This window comes from Acomys minous, assembly GCF_964271855.1.
Source record: "Acomys minous genome assembly, chromosome: 11".
In the NCBI taxonomy this organism is placed as follows: domain Eukaryota; kingdom Metazoa; phylum Chordata; class Mammalia; order Rodentia; family Muridae; genus Acomys; species Acomys minous.
The window spans coordinates 101871012-101896447 of record NC_140492.1 but is presented as its reverse complement, the minus strand read 5'-3'; the positions used below and the strand labels follow the sequence as shown (position 1 = coordinate 101896447).

Genomic DNA, 25436 nt, shown 5'->3' with positions numbered 1-25436 from the left:
TTGAAATTATTATTATTTTTTAATCTTATTCATTTATAAAAAAAAAAAAGTTGTAAGACTAAAACTAATAAAGACAATTTAGCCACACTTGAAATAGACGTGTTCAGCTCTTTATCTGCTTTCAGCTTCAGAAAATATTTAAAATGTTTTTGTAGTAGAGTTTTTTGTTATAACTAAGGTTATCATAGAATAGAATGTCACAGGGGAGCAGAACCTGGGATGAAGCCTGGGGAGTGACTGGCCTTCCTGGAGTCAGTGAGTAAAAGATGTTTGAGTCTCTCAGTCCTACACCCATAGACAGAAATCACTTCATAAACGCTGTGTAGGGACCACTGTACCATACATAAATCAAGGGCGTTTACCTTGAAGTAAGAATGTGCCAGCCAGGAAACGGTGTCACCAAATGAACATACCAACTTAGAAGTTATTTCACATAGACATTTTCCTATCATACCAAATTTAGAGATCTTGGTTTCCCTCTCTGTATTAAAGGAAAATTGATACTCTAATTTATCATTTGCTGTACTCTCTTGTGTGGTGGATAGGTTCAGTTGGTCATGGTATCTTATTACAGCAAAGGAAAAGTAACCAAGGCAGAGGGTGGGACCAGGGAGTGGACTGTTGCTGTGACAAACCTGACGGAGGAAACGTAGAGAAGAGTTTATTGTAGGCTTGCAGTTTCAGAGAGGTGGAGTCGATGAGCATCACAGCCAGGACACACAGCAGACAGGTTGAGAGCTTACATCTTGGGACACAAGTATGCAACAGGGAAAGCTAACTGGGAGTAGCATGGGCTTTTTGTACCCTTTAAGCCCACGCCTAGTGACACATCTCTTCCAACAAGGCCACACCGCCGAATCCTTTCCAAACAATTCTATCTGGTAGGGATCAAGTGGTCAAACATATGAGCCTATGGTGGCATTTTGCATTCAGACCACCATGTTGGACAGTCAAAATTTTCATACCCATTTATAGATAGAGATACCAAGGCATACAAACTTTAGCAATTCACCCAGGCCAAAACACTGTTTAGAAAAGGTAGACCTAGACACAGTTATCTGATGCTCAAGGCCAGCATTCTTTCCTTTACATTAGATCCCATTGACTTTAATATGGTTTGTGTTTGCTTACTCTCAGAGCCACTAGTCTATGGTGCTCAAGCAGATGACATCTATAATTAAACATACTTTCCAAAGAGAAAAAGCTTTTATTTTTGCATATGTGAGTGCGTAGGTCAGAAAAATACTTCAAGTTCATGTTCTGTCACTCACCACCTTATTTCACCAAGATGGGATCTGCCACTGAACCTGGAGCTCTGCTTTGTTAGTGAGTGTAGAGGATTCGAACTCAGGTCTTCGTTTGTATAGCAAGTGTTCTCACAGCTGAGCTATCTCCAACGCCTTTTAAAAAAATAAATCCCTAAGACCGTCTATGTTAATATTCTTGAAGGGTAGTGAGATGTTAGCTTTTAGGAATTGAAAATTATTAGAAATAGTTTTTTAGGTGAGCTGATGTGCATGCTTTTGTCAGTCAGTTCTCAAATGAACACATCATATACAAATAAGCTTCTTCAGGGCAGAAGAGATTTTTAATTTAGTTTATTTGCATCATTATAGATCAGTATTTAGGCTGTTTATATGTAAATGTACGATTTGAGGAACAATTAAGTGTTGACAAAGTATATTGCAGTCATATCAATTGCAGTGTATTTTCCATAATTTTTCTAACTGACATCTTTGATGATAAATAGTGGATGCCAAGTCAAAGCCGATTATGCAGTGTGCTAGGAATTCATGGGGCTGTCAGAGAGAAGACCGACTGACTTTACATTTACATATTAATGAGAAGATTTGTTAAGAGGGTGCTTGACTATAGAAAATAACAGTGTATTTATAGGGCACGACATTTTATAAATAAAGCTGATGCAGGAAAATGGAAATTAAGCCTTTTAGGTTAATAAATTCAAGAGACGACTAAAATGTGCATTTGCATTTTTATTTTCTTAAATTTACCTTACTCTTTGCGGTTTGTGTTGGTTGTTTTTCCATTCTAGGTCAAGTTTGTATAATTTCCAAGGATATGACATTATTTAAGTATTTTCTTTGTCATTGAAGGCTCTTAATGGGAGAACATGCAGATCTCTAGCATAAAGCTGCTTTTATAAGAATAATGGATTTGAAAATGCATTTATTTTGAAAATAAAACAAAGTGAATGTTGAAGAATGATTTAATAGTCCAGTTTCTCTTCAGATCATACAAATCTTTTAAGAGTTATTTAAAATAAAATGAAACAAACAGACAAACAAAACTCCAAACCACTGCCCTACCCCCTCACCCCCAGTAACCCTAAAAACAAGACAGCTGAGCCCTGTCCTGGCGTCATCGTGAGGTGAGGTGATAGTGAAGACACTGTTTGCTCCAGACATTGCATTTTCATTTACGCATCCAGTTCTGTTGAAGTTGGTAGGGCATGAAAGATTTGTAGCAATTACCAAGACTGTTTAATTAGAAACTTAAAAGTAAATACTCACTATAACCATTTCAAATATGAATCCCGGTGGTGCCATTCTTGTGACATTTGTCCATATCATTTGGAAACTTAGGAGTGATTAATTTACTTTTGTCTTTAAAAAAAATTTCTGTACCTCAATTTATAGAACCTTGGATAGGTGTGAGGACATTCTTTTCTTTTTGTTTTTTGAGACAGGGTTTCTCTGGGTAGCCTCGGCTGTCCTGGACTCACTTTGTAGACCAGGCTGGCCTTGAACTCACAGAGATCCTCCTGCCTCTGCTTCTCGAGGCATGAAGACATTCTAAGGTTGGAATTTTGCTTACTGTGTTTTTAGCATGAGTATCTTTTTAGTGGTTGTTAGAAAATAACTCATTAAAATGCAAACTATATATGAACATATGCATGCATGTGTATGTATTGTGTGGGTTTATGTTTTTTTCAGTAGGTTAATTTAAGGACAAACAAATTTTGTAATGTGTCTTACGAGTGGACTATTATTAGATTTTGCTGTTCTGAAGAATCCTTAAAATTGAAATAAATACTGAAGCTTTATCATAGAGTACATTTTTCACAACACAGCTCAAATAGGATTGTGTCTCAGCAGACAAGTGTTGACAAAGGGTTTACTACATGGTTAGCTGTGGCCCTGGGGCTGGGTGGGAAGTGAGGCCTGTGCTCCACCCTGTGCTTCTGGTCATGGTTGGTTCTTGATCGAATGTTTCAACCCATGAGACTCCCTTTTGTTTAGCGTTCTTAATTTTATCCGAGTAATATGTCCCTGGCTTTGAGCATGTGTTTTACACTCATGTTCTTGGTTATGCCCACCTCCAGCCACTGCTCCTTTTCTTAGTTTACCAATACGCTAATGCTTATAAGAGATATTTTCCTGTTGTATTCTTCACCATGGCTGACTTCCTTTACGTTCTTTGTGTGTACTTACGTGTTTGCAATTGCTTTTCAAATTCACAGGCAGGGCACATTTGTACTATCTCCTGACAGCAGATTTGGGGTATTATCCATCACCTTCCTACTGTAGAGATGGAGAACTCCCTATTCTCAGCTCCCAAGGTCCATCTGTTCTTTTTGTCTTCACCCTGAACAGTTTCTTGTGTGTTGTTCTTAGGAGACCTCCTTTGTATGAATTCTTAAATTTTGTTCATCTTAAATTATCTTGATTCTGTTTTTTTTTTTTAATTTTTAAAGAAGAGTTTTGATCAGTGGAATTTTTTGTGCTCCATTGTGTCTGATCAGGAGTTAGTTGCAGCCATTGTATCTCTGCATATAAAGTATATATGCTTAAAAGTATTTATAAAATCATAGTTGTGTACCCTGCACTGTGGTTACAGTTACCTCTGCTACCTCCTCATCTCACTCCCGTCCTGCCAACCCCATGTTTTCCTCAGCCCCTCCATACTTCCATCCCCCTCCCTCCCCCTCCCTTCCTCCCCCTTACCCCTTACCCCCAGCTGTGTGTGTTTTGATGTGTGTGGTCACAGCTGCTGTATGTTCATGATTGCAACGGGCATGCCATATCCAGAAAAGAGAGCCCGCTGATTCTCCCCATCCTTTGGTTTCTCCATTTAGCCCCATCTTTTCTGTTGGTCCCTGGGCCTCTGTTGAGTTGACATAGAAGTCCACTTGGGGCTGAGTGCTCATCAGTCACTCACACTTAGCAGTGCCCAATTATGAGTTCCCTTCTTGACTGTCACCCATGGCTGAAAGAAGCTTCTATGACTGTGAGGCTGGGAAATGGTAGAAGACAAATGCTGACACTTCTTAAGTTTACTCTTCTGTGGATAAAGTCCTTTTATTGGTTTATCCCCCTGGGGGGGGGGAGACTCGGGTTAAATCTGGTGCCTCATGTTGTTGAGTATGCATTCCACCACTGAGCTAGCTACATTTCCAGCTCTTTGGTTTTATTTATTTTAGTTGTTTGTTTGTTTTGAGACTGGTCAGACTGGACTTGGAAATCCCCCCCCCCAAATAATGTATTTTGTTCTTGAATCTGAGATGCTTTTGCCTCCACCTCCCAAAAGCAGCAATTGTAGGCACGCAGCACGCTGCTCTCCAGGTCCTCCATGCTTGTGACTGCATCTGATTCTCCAGTCAAGGCATTCCGTCTGCGGGGACTGAAGCCACAGCACAGGACGTGCATCTCAGCTCCAGGTCAAAGGTCTTGGCGTGTTTCCCAAATAACCCTCTAACCCTATGGACTTCAGCCTTCCGTCACTTCTCTTTAGCTAGGTTTACATCATCAGCCTTCTGGGACCTCTCCCCGCTGCACACCACAGTTCCTCACAGTGCCCAGAGGAGCCATGCCTCGGGAATCCGGGCCTTCTTCTGAGGCCCCTGGCTTCTCAGCTCTTTCAGGAAAGCCTCTACCATATTTCTCATATTAATTTCATATAATTATTAAGAGATTGTGGTTTTGAAAGAATATTTAAAAATTTCCCTTTCAGAGATGTGTATACACACAGCAATGTTAGATGAAGTGAAAAGTGTTACGAGAAAATTCTTGTAACTCTCAAGGATATTCCAATTTTTGAAACTGTCTTTTATTTTGATTACAATACAATGCATTTTAATATTTATTTTTATTTTCTTTCTGTCTCCTTGTCTGTCTTCTTGTCTGTCTGTCTTTGTCTCTGTCTCTCTGTCTCTGTCTCTGTCTCTCTGTCTCTGTCTGTCTCTGTCTCTGTCTCTCTCTGTCTCTCTCTCTGTCTCTCTCTGTCTCTCTCTCTGTCTCTCTCTCTGTCTCTCTCTCTGTCTCTCTCTCTGTCTCTCTCTCTGTCTCTCTCTCTCTATGTCTCTCTCTCTCTCTCTCTCTCTCTCGCTCTGTGTGTGTGTGTGTGTTTGGCCTATATGAATGTATGAATACTGTAAATGAGCCTAGTGCCTGCAGAGGTCAGGAGAGGGCATCAGATCCCTTGGAAGGCCAATCCTGAGTCTGAATCTTCTTTTCAAAAGCAGCGAGTATCTCTGCAGCCAGTATGTTTTGATACCTTGAGTAGGATCTGGTCTGGTGGAGAAAATGTTACAATGTAGGCTCAAAACTTCTAGTCTGCAGAACTGAGTTGTTTGTTCTCCTCTGCGTTGCTGAGTCATTCCATTTTACAAAATTAATTATGAAATCTTTGATATTTAAGACCAGCAATTCACAGAAGCCCTCTCTAGTGCTGGGGGAGTTAATAGTAGATGAGAATGCATCTTCCTTGTCTGAGGTCCAGACGCCAGCTCGCCTTCCGTAGTTACGACTGTGTATTTTCATACACAGCACAGAAAACTGACTCTGCTGTAGAGAACCATTCAGGAAAGTTCCTATATGAAAGTCATTTACTTGTCTGACTAAGGGGTGACTGTAAACCCCATGCGAGTAGCAGGTGGTGCTGCTGGCTCTTTCATCCCTTTGGGTGCCTCCTCTTACCCATTTTAAGCCACATTGTTTGAGATAACCCTTCCCCTCCCCATTTATAGCTGTTGTGCTCCTGCAGGTGCTCAGAATCTTGCAAAGTTCCATGTTTGGAGCAGCTGCTTCTAGAACTACGCATCATTCCTATGAACTTATTTAGGGAACAGTAGTAGTGAGTGTGTGTGTGTGTGTGTGTCCGTGTCCTTACCTTCCACCTTGTTTGAGATATGGCCTCATCTTTGCTAATTTCTGTTGCCTTTGCCAGACAGGCTGCTCAGTGAGTTTCTGGGGCTCTTCTGTCTCCGCCTGCCACACTACAGCAGAAGTACTGGGGTTGCAGACTTTTGCTTCATGCCCAGCTTTGCTCTGGGGAGCAGGCGCCATACCCACTGAGATGTCTTCCCACACCTCCTCTTCTTTTTTAAAAAAAGACTGTTTCGTTTTAATTATGTGTATGTGTCTGTTGGTATGAGCTTGTGCGTGCAGGGCAGGCCCTAGGGCAGCTGAGGTGTTGGATTTCCTGGAGCTGGAGTTGCGGTGCTTGTGACCCTCACATACTGTGTTCTTGGCATTGGGCTCTGGTCCTCCACAAGAGCAGTGTGTTGGCTGTTGAGCCATGTCCCTGACCCCACTTCCGTCTTTCGATATTTCTGTTCACAAACTCTCCTTTCAGCTTCCTCAGCACTTGCAGATTGGGCCTGGTTTTTTTTGCCTTTATCATCATTTGAAAACTGTCTTTATACTCTGTGCCTTCAGTATACCTTTATTTAGTTTTTTATGCTGATTAGAAATGTGTTTGTCTTTTTTGTTATCTGTACTGTGACTCTTAATACCCCAGCACTTGGTGTACACCTTTTAAAAATATTTTTTTATATATACATTTATATTATTACACATAAATAAAATAAACTATGTACAGCAAGAATAACCACCAAACAATCAGGAATTATATAAATGTTACATTCATAGTGATTTGGCTATTTGTACTTGGCAGACTTGCAGAAAACATCTTTCCTATATTGGTGAGTCTAAAATTCTGAATGAAAATCAGTGTCTATCATATCTCATCTCTATCGACTTAAAACATCTATCTAGACTTAAAAACATCTTAACCTCTAAACAACTAAGCTTAATTGTAAGACTAAACTATCTGGTCTTTAACCCCATCAGAGACTTGAGAAGGAATAAAATTAATCATCTGAGTGAATTAGAAGTGCATGTTACCAGCTTCTAAAATGAAAAAAGTGACAGGGAAAGCTTGCTACCTGAACCATCACCCAAAATTCTCTAAACATTGGAGCATCATCTTTAGCCTTCTGGCCCAATATATCTGACATACATATTTGTGAGGCAGGAACTATTGAGCATTTGCTTACCCTGTCTTCGCACAGTTTGGCCGTTGACTCTGTCTGCATCCAACTTTTTAAGTGGAGTCTGACATTAGCAAATAATGGCAAAATAGGGAACTTTATGGTGTGCCCTACACAGAGATGTGTAGTAAAATGGATAAAACCAGAATAAACTCCTTGAAAAGAGAAAATAAGCTAAGGTTCACAACAACTATTCTGACATTTAATTAAGAAACAAAAGAGTGCTTTTTAAAAATTTTATTAATTTATTCAGATTACAACTCAATTGCCATCCCATCACTTGTATCCTCCCATTCCCCCCTCCTTCCCGTTTTCACCCTATTCCCCTCCCCTAGCTCTATGACCGAGGGGGACCTCCTCCCCCACTATATGGTCATAGGCTATCAAGTTTCATCTTGGTAGCCTGCTTAGTCTTTCTTTGAGTGCCACCAGGCCTCCTGACCAAAAGAGTGCTTTACATGTTTTAATTTAATATTCTCTCAGTCTTCAGCCTGTGTCTCAGTGACAGTCCTCAACCATAGCAGCTCAGGACCATACGTAGTAGGTTCCTGGGATTGTGGGGGTTGGGGGCAGGGTGGGCTTTGGTCTTAAAGATTGTGATTCTCTGTTTGATGGTTTAGAAGGGCCATTGTACAAAGAACATAATCTTACTTTATCTAAGTTGGAGTGTCTTCAAGGCAAATGATAACTTAGCCACAGATATCAATAAAAATAGAGAGTAAACACATATAAAAGCAAGAAGCAAAAGGTTAGAGGGTGAAAGACTTGGGAAAATGCCAGCTGGCGGCCTCACCTGTGTAGTGTGGACTGTAGGAGGAGACATGCTCTAAGACCTGACGAGAACCTGAGCTTTGGTGTCTGAATGAGACCATTAGCTCTACAGGAGCAGAACCAGTGACTCAGGCACAAGCACTTTAAGTGTTACGAAGGCCGCATAGCTGCAGTGACTAGGAATTTTTTCCCTTTGGTAACTCTAGGAAATGTGTTAAATCACCAGCTGATTATACGGCCCGCAGAAGAGCAAACACGTAAGTGACCGCAAGAGAGAGAGAATACAGCCTTTCCAGACCACTCAGGATCGTGCCAGAGCAAACCATAGCAGCGCCAGCAGACACTGGGAAGGCACAGAGTCGCAGTTGCAGAGTTATCATGTCATCGTAATTTCAATGTCTACCTTTCATCTCAAAATTAGGAAACATGCAAAGAAACAGAGGAATGGTACATTAAAAGAAAAACAAAGCAATAGAAATTGTACCTGAAGAAGCACACATGATTTAACACATTTAAATTGATGGTCTAGAACATACTAAAGTGAGTAAATGAAGTCAGAAAAATGATGTCCCTCCAAATAGAGAAAACACAAACACACACACACACACACACACACACACACACACACACACGCGCGCGCGCGCCAAACAGAAGCTTGCTGAAAAGTTGAGTAATTAAAATGAAATGTTCACTACCAGGGGTCAGCTGTAGAAATGAATCAATGAACTAGAAGATTGGTCAGTGTAAATTATCTAGTCTGAGGAGCAGAAAATGTATGAAGTAAAATGAACCGGGCAACAGGAAAACCCTGATGAAGCCGCTGGGCACCTCACATGTGCTTTTCCAAACAATGGGATGCCTAAGGAAAGAGGAGAGAGGCGGGGCTAAAAGGAATATCTGAAGAGACAGCGACTGAACTCGCCCTGGACCTGATGAAGGACACTGATTGATCTAATTCAGGAACTCAGTTCTAGGAAAGAAACCTAGGTACCAGGAGCCATCATCCTCTGCTGCAAGTCAGAAAAGGGGCTTGAATGGAGCCAGAGAGAAGGAAGGCAGTGTGTGCAAACGTTCTACAGGTTCTAGAAGGTGGTAGCTCAAGAAGCAGATTGATCCGTCCATCCATCCATCCATCTCAACTGATTGACTGAGATAGGGTCTCTCTGTGTAGCCCTGGCTGTCCTAGAACTCTGTAGCCCAGGCTGGCCTCAAACTCAAAAGCATCCACCTGCCTCTACCTCTTGAGTGCTGAGATTAAAGGTGTGTACCACTACTCATGGCATTCATTGTATTGAAAGAAGAAAATTGTCAACCAGGGATGCTCTGTCTGGCACAGTTAGCCTCCACAGTGGAGAAAACAGTATACTGTAGTGTGGACATACCTATTCATCTAAATTTCTTGATACATTACAAAGTAAATGGAGACAGCAGATCACAGAGCCCCTAAGCACTTACTGCGTCTGTCTTTAAGTTCAGTAGTCATTAAGTATTAGTTTCTTTGTTTTTATGATATACAGATGCACAGAAAAGTCACACAGTCAGAGTCTTAATAATTGTGTATGTGTTAGCACCACAGCCCCCTTCACACACTCGTAGTCGTCCTTCTCTCTCCGGCAGTCACAGTGCTGATGAGCACCAGGGAACGGGCACCTTTGCATGTAGGGCACCGGGGCCGCAGAGCTTATGCTCGCTTGGTTCCTTTTTCTAGGTGTAGAGTTGCTGCCCTCAGTTGTGTGTGGCATCCCCGTTTCACTCTAGTTCCTCTCCAGAGGCAAATAAATAGCCTCACTACCCTCCCTCCATTTTCTCCTCTTATTCCCCTTCCTCTTTCTCCTCTTCCTCTTCTTCCTCGTCTTTCTCTTTTTCCTCTTTCTCCTCTTCCTCTCCTCCTCCACATCTTCTCCTCCTCCTCCTCCTTTTTGCCTGCTTTAAGACACGATCTTAACTTTGTAGCTCAGGCTTTCTTTGAGCTTGGACACTTCCAGTCTTAGATTCCTGAATGCTAGGATTACAGGTGCATACCAGGACAAACAGCTATAGTCATATTACCTTTATTGTTGTTAATTAATTTTTTACTTTAAAAAATGTGTTTTGAGTGTTATGCCAGCCTGTATATCTGTGTACATTGTGTGTGCCTGTTGTCTGCATATGATAGAAGATAGTGTCAGATCCCCTGGAACTGAAATACCAGGCTGTTGTGAGCCTTCCTGAGTGTTGGGAATGGATCCCAGGCCTCTGGAAGACTGTCTACAAAGCCATCTATCTCTCTAGCCCCAGCCATTGCATTATCTTTGAGACATCTTGCTTGTACAGCTTTTTCTAATGATTCAGTGCATTCTTTAGTTTAGATGTAGAATACTTGGGGATTAATGGAGATTAAATCATCCCCTAATAAAACTTTGTGTTATGTAGAGCTTTTTAATTCAGATTTTTCCTTCCCCTTCTTTCCAAATAATTGAAATGGTTCCCTCCTCTTAATTTAGAACACAAGCATATGTAGTATGCATCTTGTTCTGTTCTGAGTATTGGGATTCCTTATTAATTAAGAAAAAATAGAGCCAGGCATGGAGGTTTAGCCTTTACTATCCGCGCTTGGAAAGGAGGGTCCGGAAGATGGCTCTCTGTGAGTTTAAGGCCATCCTGCTCTACATAATTAAGTTCCTGGCCTTCCAGGGCTACATAGTGAGACCCTGTCTCAAAGGAAAAAAAGAGGGGGCTTTATCTCTCATAGAATTTCTAAATATATTGTAAAAGCTTTGTTTTAATGCCCTAAAGAAGAGTTAAATTTATCAATTTCAATTCCATGCACCTTTGCTTCGCTGTCTGTAATGTAACCTCTGTCCCAGGGATTAGGGTGAGCAAGAGTGAATAGTTGGCAAATCATATTACTTCTGTTTTGGGTGGCTTAAACTTTGCTTCCTGCTTTGCAATTGATCGAGAACTGTTGTAAAATATATTCACGTCAGCCAGGTGCAGCTTCTTTAATCCCGTCAGGGGATCTAGGCTGATCACAGCCCTGACTTCTCAGGCTTTGGGGCCTCTGTCCTGAGCAGCAGAGCCACAGGCATATTTTAGGGAAATTTGAAAGATGCTTTATGCAGGTCTTCCACCTCGTTTGTTAGGAGTTGGAAACGGATGCATTCGGAAGTTTGTTTCTTACATACTAGAGCTGAACATACAGTTGAACATAGAAATGGGAACTGTTGTGGGCAATTGAACACTGAATTTTCATAGTGGCTCGACACACTGTTAGGTGCACAGGTGTTTCGGTAATTGTGATGTATTGGGGAGATTCAGTGTTCAATGGTCCTCAAACCCACACTTCCACCTGTGTGGTTCCTGGGCTGTGGTATAAAACATGCAAAGTGAACAGCATAGCAGTTTTCCCATGGGGGTGGTGGTGTCTCACACCAGTGTGCACACCCTGTGCTGCATACTGAGTTGTGGGGCATGAAATTTCACTTTTTCTGTAGAAAAAAAAATTACAAAAGTGTTCCAAATGTACTCAGCCTTGTTTGTGTGTTGTCTATAGTGAATAAGTAGCTGACTTGGTCTGAGCAGTTAGACTTCTGCTAAGCATTCAGCCCCTCTGCTCTTGTTAGAGTAGCTAACCCTGTCAGGGAGGTGTGCCGCCAGGGTATACTGCTGCAGGAATGTGACGGATTGTTTGTGCCTTCCCACAATGCACATTGAAACTTTAGCCCTCTGTGTAGTAGTATTTGGAGATAGCCTTTTAGAGGTTTAGGTGAAGCCACAATAGTACCTTTAGGGCAATGGTTCTCAGCTTCCCTAGTGTGACCCTTTAATTCAGTTCCTCATGTTGTGGTGATCCTTGACCATACAATTATTTTGTTACTTCATAACTGTAACTGCTGTGAATTGTAATTTAAATATCTAATATGCAGGATATCTGTCTGATAGGCAACCCCTGTGAAAAGGTCATTCGACCCCCCAGATTGAGAAGTTCTATTTTAGAGGGGCTTCTGTCCTTCTAAGCAGCTGTAGCAGAGAGATTGCTTCCTCGTGGTTATACCCTGTGAGATGGCTGTCCGAAAACCAGGAGGAAGGCCTCCTCCAGGACCCAGATGGCTGCCACTCTTAGGGTGATTGGAGGCTGTAGTCCTTGGCTACTGCAGTGTCTCAGATTACATGGACTGTCCTGTGTACTCCCTGTAGTTTTAGGGACAGTCTAAACCTGCAGCAGGTTGTGCATGTCCGGTAAATCTTTATTCTCTGCCTGTGGAAGGTGATACATACCTGCTTCACCTCAAAACACCCCAGTTCTGAGGATTAAAAGGCACATTTCTGCCAGCACTTTACTTATATTTGAGAGGCTTGTGGCCCACAGTACCTTTTGGTTTCACAATACCTAGTGTCATTGTTCACATGTTGGGTAAGTATATTTTTTAGAAATAATTTCTTGTTATCAAATTTTAGACATAAATGTTTATGGTTTCAGCTATTGCAAACCTTTTCTCTTTGTTGCTTGTACAAACTGATAAAAAGATGGAAGTTTGTATTTACTTCTTACCAAGCTCAGATGAAGTCTGTCTCTTGTCTAACATCCCTCTAAAGAGCAGAGATCATCCTCAGAGTCTGAGCGCTTGTGTGTGGAGTGCCAGGAGCAAGGGCTTTAGGAAGGATTGCCATGTAAGTCTGCTTCCCACGCCATGTCTCCTTACTACTGCGCGCGCATTAGTGACTGTCCTCTTCCAGAGTACACCTGCAGAGTAAGGGACATGTTAGGGCCTTCGCCTCCAAGGAGCACTGATGTGAATGCGTGCCTGTTGAAGTGAGTGCTCTGGGGCAGCGTGAAGCCATGTAGACAAGAGGGGGCTTGTCACATCCCACACGGTAAGATACTTTAGCCCACTGCTTTTGCCTCAGTTGTTAAAACATAGGTTTTAAACAAGAGCAGTCCTTGGTTCACAGTCAGTGTGTTGAAAGTGATGGGGTTTTTGTGTGCCCTTAGCTTTCACTCTGGATCTGACCTTTATGTTTCTGAAGCTACATTAACACATCGCTATCAGCTAAAGCCTGTGGGTTTGTGCTGTGTTCTGAACCAACTGCATCCTTGTGTTTATCATGTCGGTAGCTGGGTTCTGCCCATTAGTCCTCCCTTCCCGCCCACTCTGTTCTGGCAGGTGTTGGCAGTTATTTGTTCTTGATTTGTAATTCTTTAGTGACAGAAGGTATTGACTATCTTCTCATGTGCTTATTGGCCATCTTTAAAAGTGATTTTCACAACCGCATACACATATAGTAATGTACTTTGATTCTATTTCCCATCACCATATCCCCCCAACACTTTCTTCTTCCCAACAGGCACTGCGCACACTTTGATGTCTTTTGTGTGTGTACCTTGCCGCATTTAATTAGGTTATTTACTTGAGTAAGGGCTGATTACCAGAGGGTACACCATAAGGAATAATGACTCTCCCCACCCAGCTCCCGCTGTCCACTCACTACTGCCTGTAGTTCTCAGAGGGCTTGGGGGCCCTTGAGCTCATGTCCACAGGGCAGTGTTGATGGCCTTTTGCAGGCACCCACACGGCATGTCATGTCCGGAGGGAAGACAGTGTTTCACAGCACTCCTTCCGTGTGTGACGCTGCGTTCTCTGCTCCCTCTCCGGATGGTCCCTGGAGAGGCTTGTTAGAGTGTGTGTGTGTGCTCACGTGAGAGAGAGAGAGAGAGAGAGAGAGAGAGAGAGAGAGAGAGAGAGAGAGAGAGAGAGAGAGAGCGCGAGCGCAGTAGCGAGGAGGAGCTTACATCTTACCCACAGACATGAGGCAGAGAGAGGCTCACTGTGATTGCTGTGGGCTTATGAAACCTCAGAGTTCATCCCCAGTGCCGTGCTTCCTCCCAGAAGGCCATGCCTCCCAATCCTTCCCCAAACAATTCTGCCACTAGGGACCAAACACTTAAACATATGAGCCTGTGAGGGCCATTCTCATTCAAACCACCACACTTCCTCAATACAAACATGTATATTACTTGAATCTTTAAAAAGTTTTGGATGTGTACACATGTATGCAAGTGCGCTCACCCATGGGGTGCATGTGGTAGCAAGAACATCTGTTTATTTTTCATCAATTACCTTTTCATCTTATAAAAATTTACTTTTATTTTATGAGTGTTTCACCTCCCCCCCCCCCCCGTGTGTGTGTGTGTGTGTGTGTGTGTGTGTGTGTGTGTGTGTGTGTGTGTACCCTGCGTGTGCAGTGCCTTCAGAGGCCAGAAGAGGGCACTGGATCTCTTGGAACTAGAACTTCAGACACTTACCGAAAGGAAAACCCCAAGACCAAGTTCTCAGCACAAAGCTTTATCTGCCCCAGAGGGCAGAGAGCAGGGACTACGAGACAAAGATGGGAGACAGAGAATGGGAAGGGAGCAAGGAGAGGAGGAGGGGTATTTGTCCTTGGGGACAAAGGGCTGTCTCTGGAAAGAGAGGAAACAGACATGGCCCATAGACAAATGGCAATTTAAAAAGGTAAACGGAGAACCCATGTTAGGATGAGGTGTTTGATGTTAATTGGGCATATTATTTAGGTGAGCCAGATGGGGCCTTTGGTTGCTGGACTTCAGTATTTTCAAAGCTGGACCTTGGTGTCAGCCTCGGGAGGAGGAAATGGGCAGATACGGGAATAAACCCTGGTGTCTGTGGTTTTTAGCAAGGCAGAGAGGATGGGGAGAAGGGCAAGGCCTGCCAGAGCCGTGCTGGCATGTTGGGGCTGGAAGCAAACCTAGCTCATCGTAGCTCTTTCTGGGCTGCCCCTCCAGCCCCGCCCTAGCCTTTCTGAAGGCGGGGAGGTGCGCGGCTGTGGCTGGACGCGTGGGCGGGCGGTGAGGCCGGGAGACCCATGACTCAGCTCCTTGTTGAATGTTTTTGGTGCAAGCAGCTCTAAAAGATGTTTCTCTTTCTTTGTCCCTGGACAGTGACATGTGTAACTTAGTTTCTTTTTCTTTGTTATACCTTCTATCCGTGTACTGAGAAACCAAAATACCAAGATACCAAATACAGTGGTATGCACAGTGTACTCTGGCAAGGGTTTCCTGTACGGGATAATGGTGAAAGGCTTCCATCACAGCTGTCTGTGGTGTGTGGGAGAACCTTTCTGCATAGTTCTAAATTAACAGAATACATTGGAGCTGCCTGACAGCGCTTTTCAGATCAGAAGGCATTCCATACTGTAGATGACACTCTGAAAATTAAGCAGTTCTACTAAAAATAGAATGTTTATGAGATAGTGTCTTCCAGTGTGAGTGGAGGTGTGTTAGAATTGGTTTATCTTTTATGTTTATGAAAATGGTAATATTCTAAGTAGAACATTTGGCAATTTCTATAAAGTTCATTTCAAGGTCTTTCAAACTCATTTGTTTTCACTCTAAAGCAGACAGACCGCTTATCTTTCTTAATATAGCTTGTTTCCCTTGCTTGTTTAAGTAGCTTTTCTGTTCCTAGATATGGGAAAAGTAAGATTCATTCCACAACTCACATAACTTTTAACAAAGAATGACTATCTTTCAGCTATTCAGTGGTGTCAAAGGTACGACAGCACTGAACCTCTGCTTACTCAGTTAAGTATGTTATTTATTATCTTTAAGATAGCACAAATCTTTCCCCATTTGATGGGTCAGGAGTGTCACAAAGTATAGTCAGGCAAGTTGAATTTTTTTTTTTAAAGATTGACAAATTTAATTAACTCTGTAATTGATTGCCAAAATTATAGCCCTTTATAAAAAATGCATAAAAATTAAATCTGACATTTCTATAAAGTTGTTTCTATCTCTTAATCCTTGAACATATGAACCATGTTTATTTTATGGTCTGTGCAGCGCAGGCTGCTGTAGCAGATGCATCCTGCACGGGGTGCTGTGCACAAGTGCACAAGTTCTCCACAGTTCTGCAGACAGGAGCTCCTGCCTCATGGGTCGTAGTGGGAGTCTTCTCAGTGTTGACTTTGTACCAGAGACGGACACTGTAGAAGCTTCACTAAAGTGAACTTTATCTCCATAACAGTTTTATAGCATACTTCTCCTTCTGTCAAATTTTACCATGAGTAGTGAGAACACTGAGAGGTTCATAATGCACCAACAGTGACATTGGGCTGGGGTCCTTGGACGCCCATGATGGCCCAGAAGCCACATCCATATCAATACAAATTCAAACTTGTCATTGGTGATTGGTTCTTGCCCCTCTGGAGCCATTTCTGTGTTCACACAATGGCCTCATGACTCTTACCTCCCTCCCAATTCTGTGTTCACACAATGGCCTCATGACTCTTACCTCCCTCCCATTTCTGTGTTCACACAATGGCCTCATGACTCTTACCTCCCTCCCATTTCTGTGTTCACACAGTGGCCTCATGACTCTTAGCTTTCTCCCATTTCTGTGTTCACACAGTGGCCTCATGACTCTTAGCTTTTTCCCATTTCTGTGTTCACACAATGGCCTCATGACTCTTACCTTCCTCCCATTTCTGTGTTCACACAGTGGCCTCATGGCTCTTACCTCCCTCCCATTTCTGTGTTCACACAGTGGCCTCATGGCTCTTACCTCCCTCCCATTTCTGAGTCCTCTTTCCTGACGTTGGATGCACCTGAGAGCAATATATACAAGTACATGCAGCCAGAGATCTGAGCGCTGGGCGTGGTGGTATTCACCCGTAGTCCTCTCAGTCTGGAGTGTGGCTGCCAGGTTTGCTCAGAGGTATATAGCAAGTCTCTGTCTCCAGAAAGAAAACCAAACTGGCACTTTGTAAAAAGGTATAGTAGAGTTTTTGAGGTGAATGTCTTTACTAAATAATTGACATCAGCTGTTTTGTCCATAGGTGACATGTGTTCTTACTTTCTTAAAAAAAATTGTCCCTTATCAAAACTTTAAAGCAAAGGTATTTAACTTTTTGGCTTCTCTGGGATACATATAAATGTTATTTCAAGTATTCTCTTTTATTTTAGAAATTTGTAGAAATTAATAAGTAAGAATCTCTAGAAAAAATTTTTAAATAGTTATATAAGATCTTTGACTTTTGTGTGGGAAAATAGTAACGAAAGAAAATTACTTCCTTGAAATCTTTTGACTAAAATTGTACCATAATCGTAAACATTTTTGAGTAAAAATTGTATTAAAAATATTTTCCATTAAAGTAATATAATCAAATTCTAATAAAATACATTAATTAATAACAAAGAAGAAACAGAATAAATAATTGATTATTAAAAGCAGCATTTATGAGCATTTTAGGATTTTATTTTTTAGTTGTAGTTTTGTTTTTGGTACTTAAAATTTAAAGAGGCATTAAAAAAAAGGCGTTTTATTATGTATTTTCAGGCAGGATTTAAACATGTTTGATACATTTTGATCTAAGTTTTTAAGCAAGTGCTTATAGTCCAGCCATAATAATTGAACTGTAGTAGTTGAGCGTTTCCCACTTGATTATTTACGTAGCATTTCTTGGTTTCCTAGTGCATGTAATAGAGCCACCTTGGCCAGGAGCTCAGTCAAGCAGCAGCCAGCTCTAACCTTGCTAAGAAAGTGTGTCCCACTTACAGTAGTCCTCTGTAAACACTGAGAGAACGCAGTTTGTTTTAGTGAAGTTACAAGTTCTAGTTTAAATTTAATTATTAAATTAATGTTCCCTCAGAGAGTCTCCCTGAGTAGCCCCAGGCTCAATCCTCCTGTTTTCAGAGCTGGGATAAATGCACCTACCATAATAAGCTTCTAGTTAGTTTTGAAGGTGGATATTATATTATTTTTTAAAACTTCTGTTTTCAATGACTATAAATTGGGTGACTTTTCTCTGGTTAACTAAGTTATTTCTGTTGCTTGTTTGTTTTATGTATCCTAGGTTGACCTCAAACTCACTCTGTAGGGAGGGTGACTTTGAACTTCAGTCCTCCTGCCTCTGCTTCCTGAGTGCTGAGAATCTAGTGGTATGCTACCCAACCCAGCATGTGGGCATAGGATCGAACCCAGGGCTGTGTACACCACGCCAGGCAAACTCTCCACCACCTGAGCTACGTCTCCAAGCACTTTAGTTTCATTCATTCATTCTTCTTTTTTTAAAAGATCTATTAACATCATCATCATCGTGTGTGTGTGTGTGTGTGTGTGTGTGTGTGTGTGTGTGTGTCTGTGCGTCCGTGAGTTGGTATGCACACGTGTATAGGTGTTCATGTTGGTCAGGAGGCGTTTTAGTTAGATCTTCTGGAGCTGGAGTTATAGGTGGTTGTGCATTGCCTGCCTCAGCTGTTGGGAACTGAAGTGGATGAGCAGTAAGCACTCTTAACCTTGGAATCATTTCTCCAGCTCCATGTTTAGATCATTTCTACAAAAACTATATCTGAGATTTTACAACCTTGATCTTTTGTTGTTATAAGCCCTAAAACTTACTTTTGATGGGAGGGTTTTTTCCTAGTGATATTTGTGCAAAGTAAAAGACTAAGTTTTCTTGACAAATACTTATGGAAGCTCTTGCAAGTGAGACATTAGCTTTTTTCATTTATTGCTGCAGTGTATGTTTATAGAAACTGCTTTCAAGTGAGTTAGTGCTTTTATCTCTTTAATTATAATTATTTAAACTTTTATTTGAAGAATTAAAACTCACATGCAATTCTCAGAATTGATTTAGAGGGTCAGGTGGTGGTGGCCTGTGTCTTTAATCCCAGCACTTGGGAGGCAGAGGAGGCAGATCTCTGTGACTTGAAGGCCAGACTGGTCTACAGAACAAGTTCTAGGACAGCTAGGGCTCCACAGAGAAACCCTGTCTTGGAAAACCAAAACCCAAACCAAAAAACAAACCAAACAAAAAGAATTAGAGACCTCTAGTGTCCCTTTACCTAGTTTGATCAGTAGTAACTTGTGGTGTCAATAGTAACTGTAGGTGAATGGTATGATCAGAGCAGTGCATTCATTAAGAGTTTCAGTAATTGCATTTCTCTTTACTGTCTACGTGCTTAGCATAGTGACTCCCCAGTCCTGAAACTCTGCTAACCATTAGTGTTTCTCCATTTCCATGATTTCATCATTTCAAGAATGTTACACATGGAACATTCAGGCCGAGCCAGGAGGCTTATGAGTTTGAAGCCAGTCTGGGCTCCCTAAAGATAAACTGAGAAAGTGCGAAGTGTTTTCCCATAGCAGTTTTACCTGCTCTGAGGTGACTGTGTGAGGGTGATATGATTACAGCTGACCCCAACACTATTGCATTTCTTTTCTGTCTTCTGAGAAGCTTTGTCCACCTGTGCCTTTAGTGTGAAGCAAGTTCCCTGTGTGTAGCATACAGGTGGGTTATGTGTATCTACTGGGCTGGTCTTTCAATTGCTAATTTTATTTACATTCAGTCAAAGTATTGATTGTTAAGGTTTGGGATTCCAGCTCTCTGCTTCCTTCTGTCCCCGCCTGGGATGCCATCCATCCTGGGAACCCATGGAGCCTTGCTGTCCAGTAGTCTGACCTCACCTGCTAGGCTTTTGTTCCAAGATCCTGACAGTCTCTCCCACCCCCGCCCCCACCCACTCCCAGCAGAGAAACACTGACTGCTGCTAAGGATGCTTCATAAGAATTGTTTTATTTCTGGAATCTTCTGCAGTGTATTCTTGGATCTCAGATGACTCAGATAACTAACACAGAAAGGTGGAAACAAACTGCTGATGAGGCACTGTATGTTTCATGGTTAAAAAAAGTTACCTCTAAATTGTACTTGAATGTACACAATATTGCTGTGCCTGTGTACATTTGTTTGGGGGACTAAGAGTGTTCTTACAAACAGAAGCCTAGGGCCTTGCAGGCACTCCTAGGCTGTAACTGAGGCTTGCTTTCTCTTGATTACTAAGGTCCTTTCTGCTTGGTTCTTAGCAGTCTGACTCTGCTTCTTACCCCTGTCCACAGCAGTCTTCTCCCTACTTTTTGGTGGCATTCCAAGTGCAGCGTGTGTACAGAGCCCCGCTGTTCTCATTATGCACCTTACTAGAATCTAGTGGTCATTTCCTCTCTTTGAACAGCTGTGGACTTTGTGTGATTTGCTGTGTACTATAAAGAAGTATTATATCTTACAATGAGAAGACTCAACCATGCCATGTCCATTGTACAGTGTTTTGAATTGCCCCAGCAGCAGAAATCTGCAGGAAGTCTTTGTAGTTTTTAAACCTTATGTGTATGTGTGGGTGCATGTGTGTGCAAAGAGGGCAACCTTCCACCTCGTTCCTTAGGGCATGGCTGCTTTTTCTTTCTGTTTTTGTGATGGTTATCTGGGGCTGGCCTGCGAGCCTCAGGGATGGCTGTCTGCGCATCTCTACTGCTGGGATGACAAGTGTGTATCATTGGGCCCTTGTTCCAGATTGAACCTTCTCTGGAGTCCCTGGCTGTAGATATTTTAAAAGGAAAAGCCCCTTTGGCTGGGTAGTGTGTTAGCTGTTCAGTCTTACTTGATCTTGGGATTGGATTTTTTTTTCTTCACAGAATGATGGTCTAGAAGACAACGAAAAGAATTTCTATGAATCCGATGATGAAGAGAAGGAAAAGAGTGACAAGAAGAGGCCATATGCCATGGATCCAGACCACAGACTCTTAATTAGAAACACAAAGCCTTTGCTGCAGAGCAGGAATGCAGCGGTATGTTGAGACCGGGAAGACCTGTTGCTGTGTCTCTGCAGTCCACATGTTAAGCTGGGTCTTGGCGGTGAGGGGTCTGTGCACGTAAGAGGAGCGCAGTGCTGTCTCATTCCGAGAGAAGTTCTGTCACCCTTGCGTGGCTCAGGGCTACTTTAAGGCTGGTTTTAAAGTTGTGCATTGCAAACCCTTGCTATTGTTTTCCCCTTATTTCACACAGCTTGTTGCTGTTCCCTCAGAGTCTGCATGGCTTAGAAGTCATGTTTGCCCTTGTTAGAACTTTTGTGTGTCTGAGCAGGAGCAGGGATGGGCAGCACACAGGTTTTTGCCCAGGGCTCTTGTTACCTTGGGTAGTTCATTTAATGTCATTTTCTTTCCTCAGGATGTGTTAGCCTCCTGTCCTTGTTAGATTGCCACCATCTAGGTGGATGAGAAGGACAGGAGTTTATTACATTCCTAAAAGCCTGAAGCTGAAGTCAGGTGTCAGTAGGCTGAGGCCCTCTCGTGGATCCAAGGGAGAAGCTGTTTCTTTCCTCATCCAAAGTTCCTTGCATTTCTTGGCTTATAGATGAATCACTTCCGGCTTTCATCTTGACATTCCTTTTTTTTTTTTTTTTTTTTTTTAATCTTATAAGGACACTCACACCAGCTTTAGGGCCTCTTCCACTCAGCACATCTGTCACCACCTGCTAACATCCTTACTGACACTAGCTAACATTCTGCTCTCAAGTACAAACACTTTCTGGAGGCAGGAAGTACTTTGAGGAAAACGACTTCAATCCACTACAAAGACTTGGCTGTTTCATTTCACTTGACAGGAAATCTGAAGGTGTTTGAAGGAAGTACAGCGTGAGCATGCATTTTGACACTGTTGCTTAGGTGCTCACTGTGCCTCTGGTGTCCATTCTTCTAGGTGGTTATGGCCGTCGCTCAGCTGTACTGGCACATCTCACCCAAGTCAGAGGCTGGCGTTATCTCGAAATCACTGGTGCGCTTACTTCGTAGCAATAGGTAGGCCATGGTTTCATCTGTGCTGTTTCTTTTTGTACTCTCTCAGAAGTGTTGGGACAAATGTAATCTGCCTCTCAGTCCTGGATATATAGTTGACTATTTCATAAATAAGGTCTCATACTTAATGGGTTCTTACTTATAAAATGATTTCCATCTTAATGAAAAAAATGAAAGTTTTTAGCTTCAAGCTTAAAGTCTGTTGCGACATAGAGAGCATGTGTTTCTGGGTATAACAGTCTTGCTGTTTTGAATTTTTAGTTATTCTGGAATCACTGAAAACTTGACTGATGTGCTCTCGGTTTGCTCAGTGTGTTAGATCTGACCTTAGGGCAATACAGAGGCTACTGCGTGCCGTCTGTGGCAGAATGCTGCTTCATACAAAATTGGAATGGCCAATCACTATGTATTTTTGTTGTTATGATTTTATGGGTGTGCATATGTGCGAGCTGTGGTGCATGCATGTGTGTGAGTGGGAATGTATATTTGTTTGATTTATGCACACACATGTACACACGTGTCTCTGGGGAATATGGAGGCCTGAGGACGGTGTCTGGCATTCTGCTCTGACTTTACACCAGAGTCCCTTGAGACGAGGTTTCTTGGTAGGCTGGTGGCTAGCCAGCTCAGAGAGCCCCTGCCTCATCCTTCGAGACACTGGAGTTCCAGGCTTGCAGGTGGTTACTCCCAGCTTTGGACATGATGCTGGAGGTTTGAACTCTGGTTTTCATGTTTGCACAGCAAGCTCTCCTATCTGCCCAACCATCTTGTTAGCCCCTAAGAGTAGTTACTAGAAAATATCTGCTCCCTTTAAAGAACCCTATTTCCTGTATGGATAGATAGAACATGGCCACCTTTTAAGGTTTTCCTCCACATAATTCAGTAGTTCAGAGCAACAATTTGAAAAAAGAATTGCCATGTTGAGTTCCTTCAAATTTAGCATTAGATTTTTATTATGTTTAAAAATATCATTCATTGTTATTCTATTCAGAGTTCCCTAGACATTTTATGACACTAGCTGCTTGATCCCCCTGTGTTCTTTCCCTGAGTGCATGCTTGCACTAGCTGGGATGGAGGTGTGTGCGTCTGTCTGTCCCTGACTCCTGTGTTTAGGAGCTCAGCCCTTGCTCTGTTGCTGTTGCTGCTGCTGCTGCTGCAGCATGAACTAAGCCAGGCGCAGTTTCATTTATCCCTACCATTCATTATTACCAGCTCAGTAGTATTTTTTCCCAGTGGCTAGTTCAAAGGACACTAGAAGGATCTGGAGTGATTCTTTGATATCAGGTCCTTACTCAGGTTACTGTGACTCTGATATCAGATGCAGGCCCTCCAGTAGCTGCTAGCACCTAGGGATGACACGGCCACCTTTTAACCAGGCCTTCATTGTGATTGACGACTCAGTGGCACTGTGAACCTTCTGATAAGAATTCAGGTTAGCACTACAATGACATTTCTCCCATTCATCCTAAGAATACTTGCTCCTACTTCATGTGTGCAAAGCAACAATATTGGCCTTGTGTATTAGAAGTACAATATTATAAAATTAGTTTTAACTATCCCATGATATGCCACGCAAAATTTTCTAGTATTTAGAGTAAAAATACTCCATTGACAAGAAGATACAAATACCTCATATTTACTAAAATCTTTGAGTTTTGTGTTTAAGAATTTTATTCATACTAAGTTTTCGTACAGACTCATTTTCAATGTGTTGTTTTCTCAGAGATGTTTCATTGGATATAGCTATTGAAATTTCTTTTAACTTCTAGGGAGGTGCAGTATATTGTCTTACAAAACATTGCAACTATGTCAATTCAGAGAAAGGTATGTATATTGTAAGTATTTAACTCAAAGAGTGAAGGAGCACATTGGTGTGGTAAATGTACTTAAATGTTTATTTTTGTTGACCTAGGGCATGTTTGAACCTTACCTGAAGAGTTTCTACGTCAGGTCTACTGATCCAACTATGATCAAGACACTGAAGGTCTGTATGCTTCATACGGGCTCTCTAGCACCTGTGCACTTTGAAGAGCTGTTGCTGCAGCTTTTGGCGTCTGCAGACTGTGGGCTTTGTGTGTGCATCGGTGTGTTCAGGTGTGCGTACACGTAGGCCAGAGAACAGCCTCAGCTATCAGTCTGCAAATGCCTACTCTCCTCCTCCTCCCTCAATTTGTTTTTTTCTCTTTCTCTTTCTTTTTTCTTTTCTTTTTCTTTTTGGAGTCAGATTCTCTAAGTAGCCGAGAACTTCCCAAGTAGCCAAGCAAGGCTGTCTCATGAATGCCAGGAGTCCTGCCTCTGTCTCCTAGCTCTAAGAACATAAGTGACTACATGCCCATCACTTTATGTGGATTGGGATCAATTCAAGCCTTGTTTTGCACTTTACCAACTGAGCTATTTCCCAAGCCCTGTAAATTGGTGTCTTCCATTAAAAAAAATATTTGAAAATTTTCTTGTACTTTGCAGTCTGTACTAGGTATTGTGCAATGTTCAGATGTGTTAAGTTAGTGCTTTGTGCTTTAAATGGACAATGGAGATCTGAATTAAGTCCTATAATTAAAAAAAGTGGTGCTGATTCTGTGGGAGATTTGTGAAACATGGTACATGGAAGGATTTAAAATAATGTTTTTGTGAATGTTTCTGTGGTTGGTCAGGTGTGTAGGTGTTTTGAAGGACTGGGAGTAAAGTAAACAGCTTTGCCACCATAGAGATTATAGAAGCTCTGTACAGTGTAGTGTACAGTGCAGTGAGGGCTTTAGAGGGTGATGGTGAGACAGTGCAGCATTTAGACAGAGCAGTAGGTGCCTAGAAATATACCCAGGCGCAGGAGCCTCTCTGCATATTGTGTTTTATGTAAGAGACATTATAAACTAATGGAGAAAGGATAGACATTCTTTAGATTTTGAATTTATTATGCACATGCAAACTGACTTTATTTATAAGAAAATTGATGAAACATAATGATTTTGTTCTTCAGTTTTTCAAGACAGCATTGTTTTTGTTTTGTTTTGTTTTTGTGTGTGCACCTGGCTGTCCTGGAACTCACTCTGTAGACCAGGCAGCCTTGAACTCAGAGATCAGCCTGTTTCTACATCCTGAGTGCTAGGAATAAAGGTGTGCACCACGACTGCCCAGCTAACAATGTATTTTCTTTTCTTTTTACAAAAAAATTTACTTATTATTTATACATTATTTTGCCCACTACATGTGCCTGCATGCTAGGAGAGGGCACCAGCTTTCATTATAGATGGTTGTGAGCCACCATGTGGTTGTTGGGAATTGAACTCAGGACCTTTGAAAGAGCAGACAGTGCTCTTAACTTTTGAGCCATCTCTCCAGCCCCTAACGATGATATTTTAACATCAACAAACAAACAGACAAACAAACTCCTGCTTTCTAGTTATGAAGCATTTCAAGTCACGAATGTGAGCTGATGTACTGGGTAGTTTTACAGCAAAGGGAGTGACTAACTTTGTGTTTACATACTATGGAGGTAGTTAGGGAAACATAAACATATAAAACAGTTGTGTGGAAGCAAAACCTTGATGCTAATTTCCTGATTGTTCTGATATTGCCTCGTCTACCAAGCCTGTCTTTGCTCATAGGCAGCAGTATTTGGGGATGGTTTTATATCAGCCTGGCAGGTCTATCCCCTGTGTTTAAGTGAGAAAGAGTTCTATGAACACAATACATTTAGGTGAGATTATTTTGTAAAAGTTGTTTGAACAAAGACTTGTGTAATGTGTTTTAGTGGTAGG

General features: G+C 42.0%; 1 protein-coding gene across 2 annotated transcripts in view; it reads left to right on the top strand.

Moving 5' to 3' along the window:
• The window catches only part of AP3B1 (adaptor related protein complex 3 subunit beta 1), a 208584-nt gene that overhangs the window by 68493 nt on the left and 114655 nt on the right, over positions 1–25436 (top strand). For both annotated transcript variants that reach the window (XM_084800657.1, XM_084800656.1), the window contains exons 8-11: positions 20524–20676; positions 21587–21684; positions 23451–23505; positions 23594–23665. In XM_084800657.1, coding sequence (XP_084656783.1) covers positions 20524–20676; positions 21587–21684; positions 23451–23505; positions 23594–23665 — 378 coding nt within the window. The remainder of the gene's footprint in view (positions 1–20523; positions 20677–21586; positions 21685–23450; positions 23506–23593; positions 23666–25436) is intronic.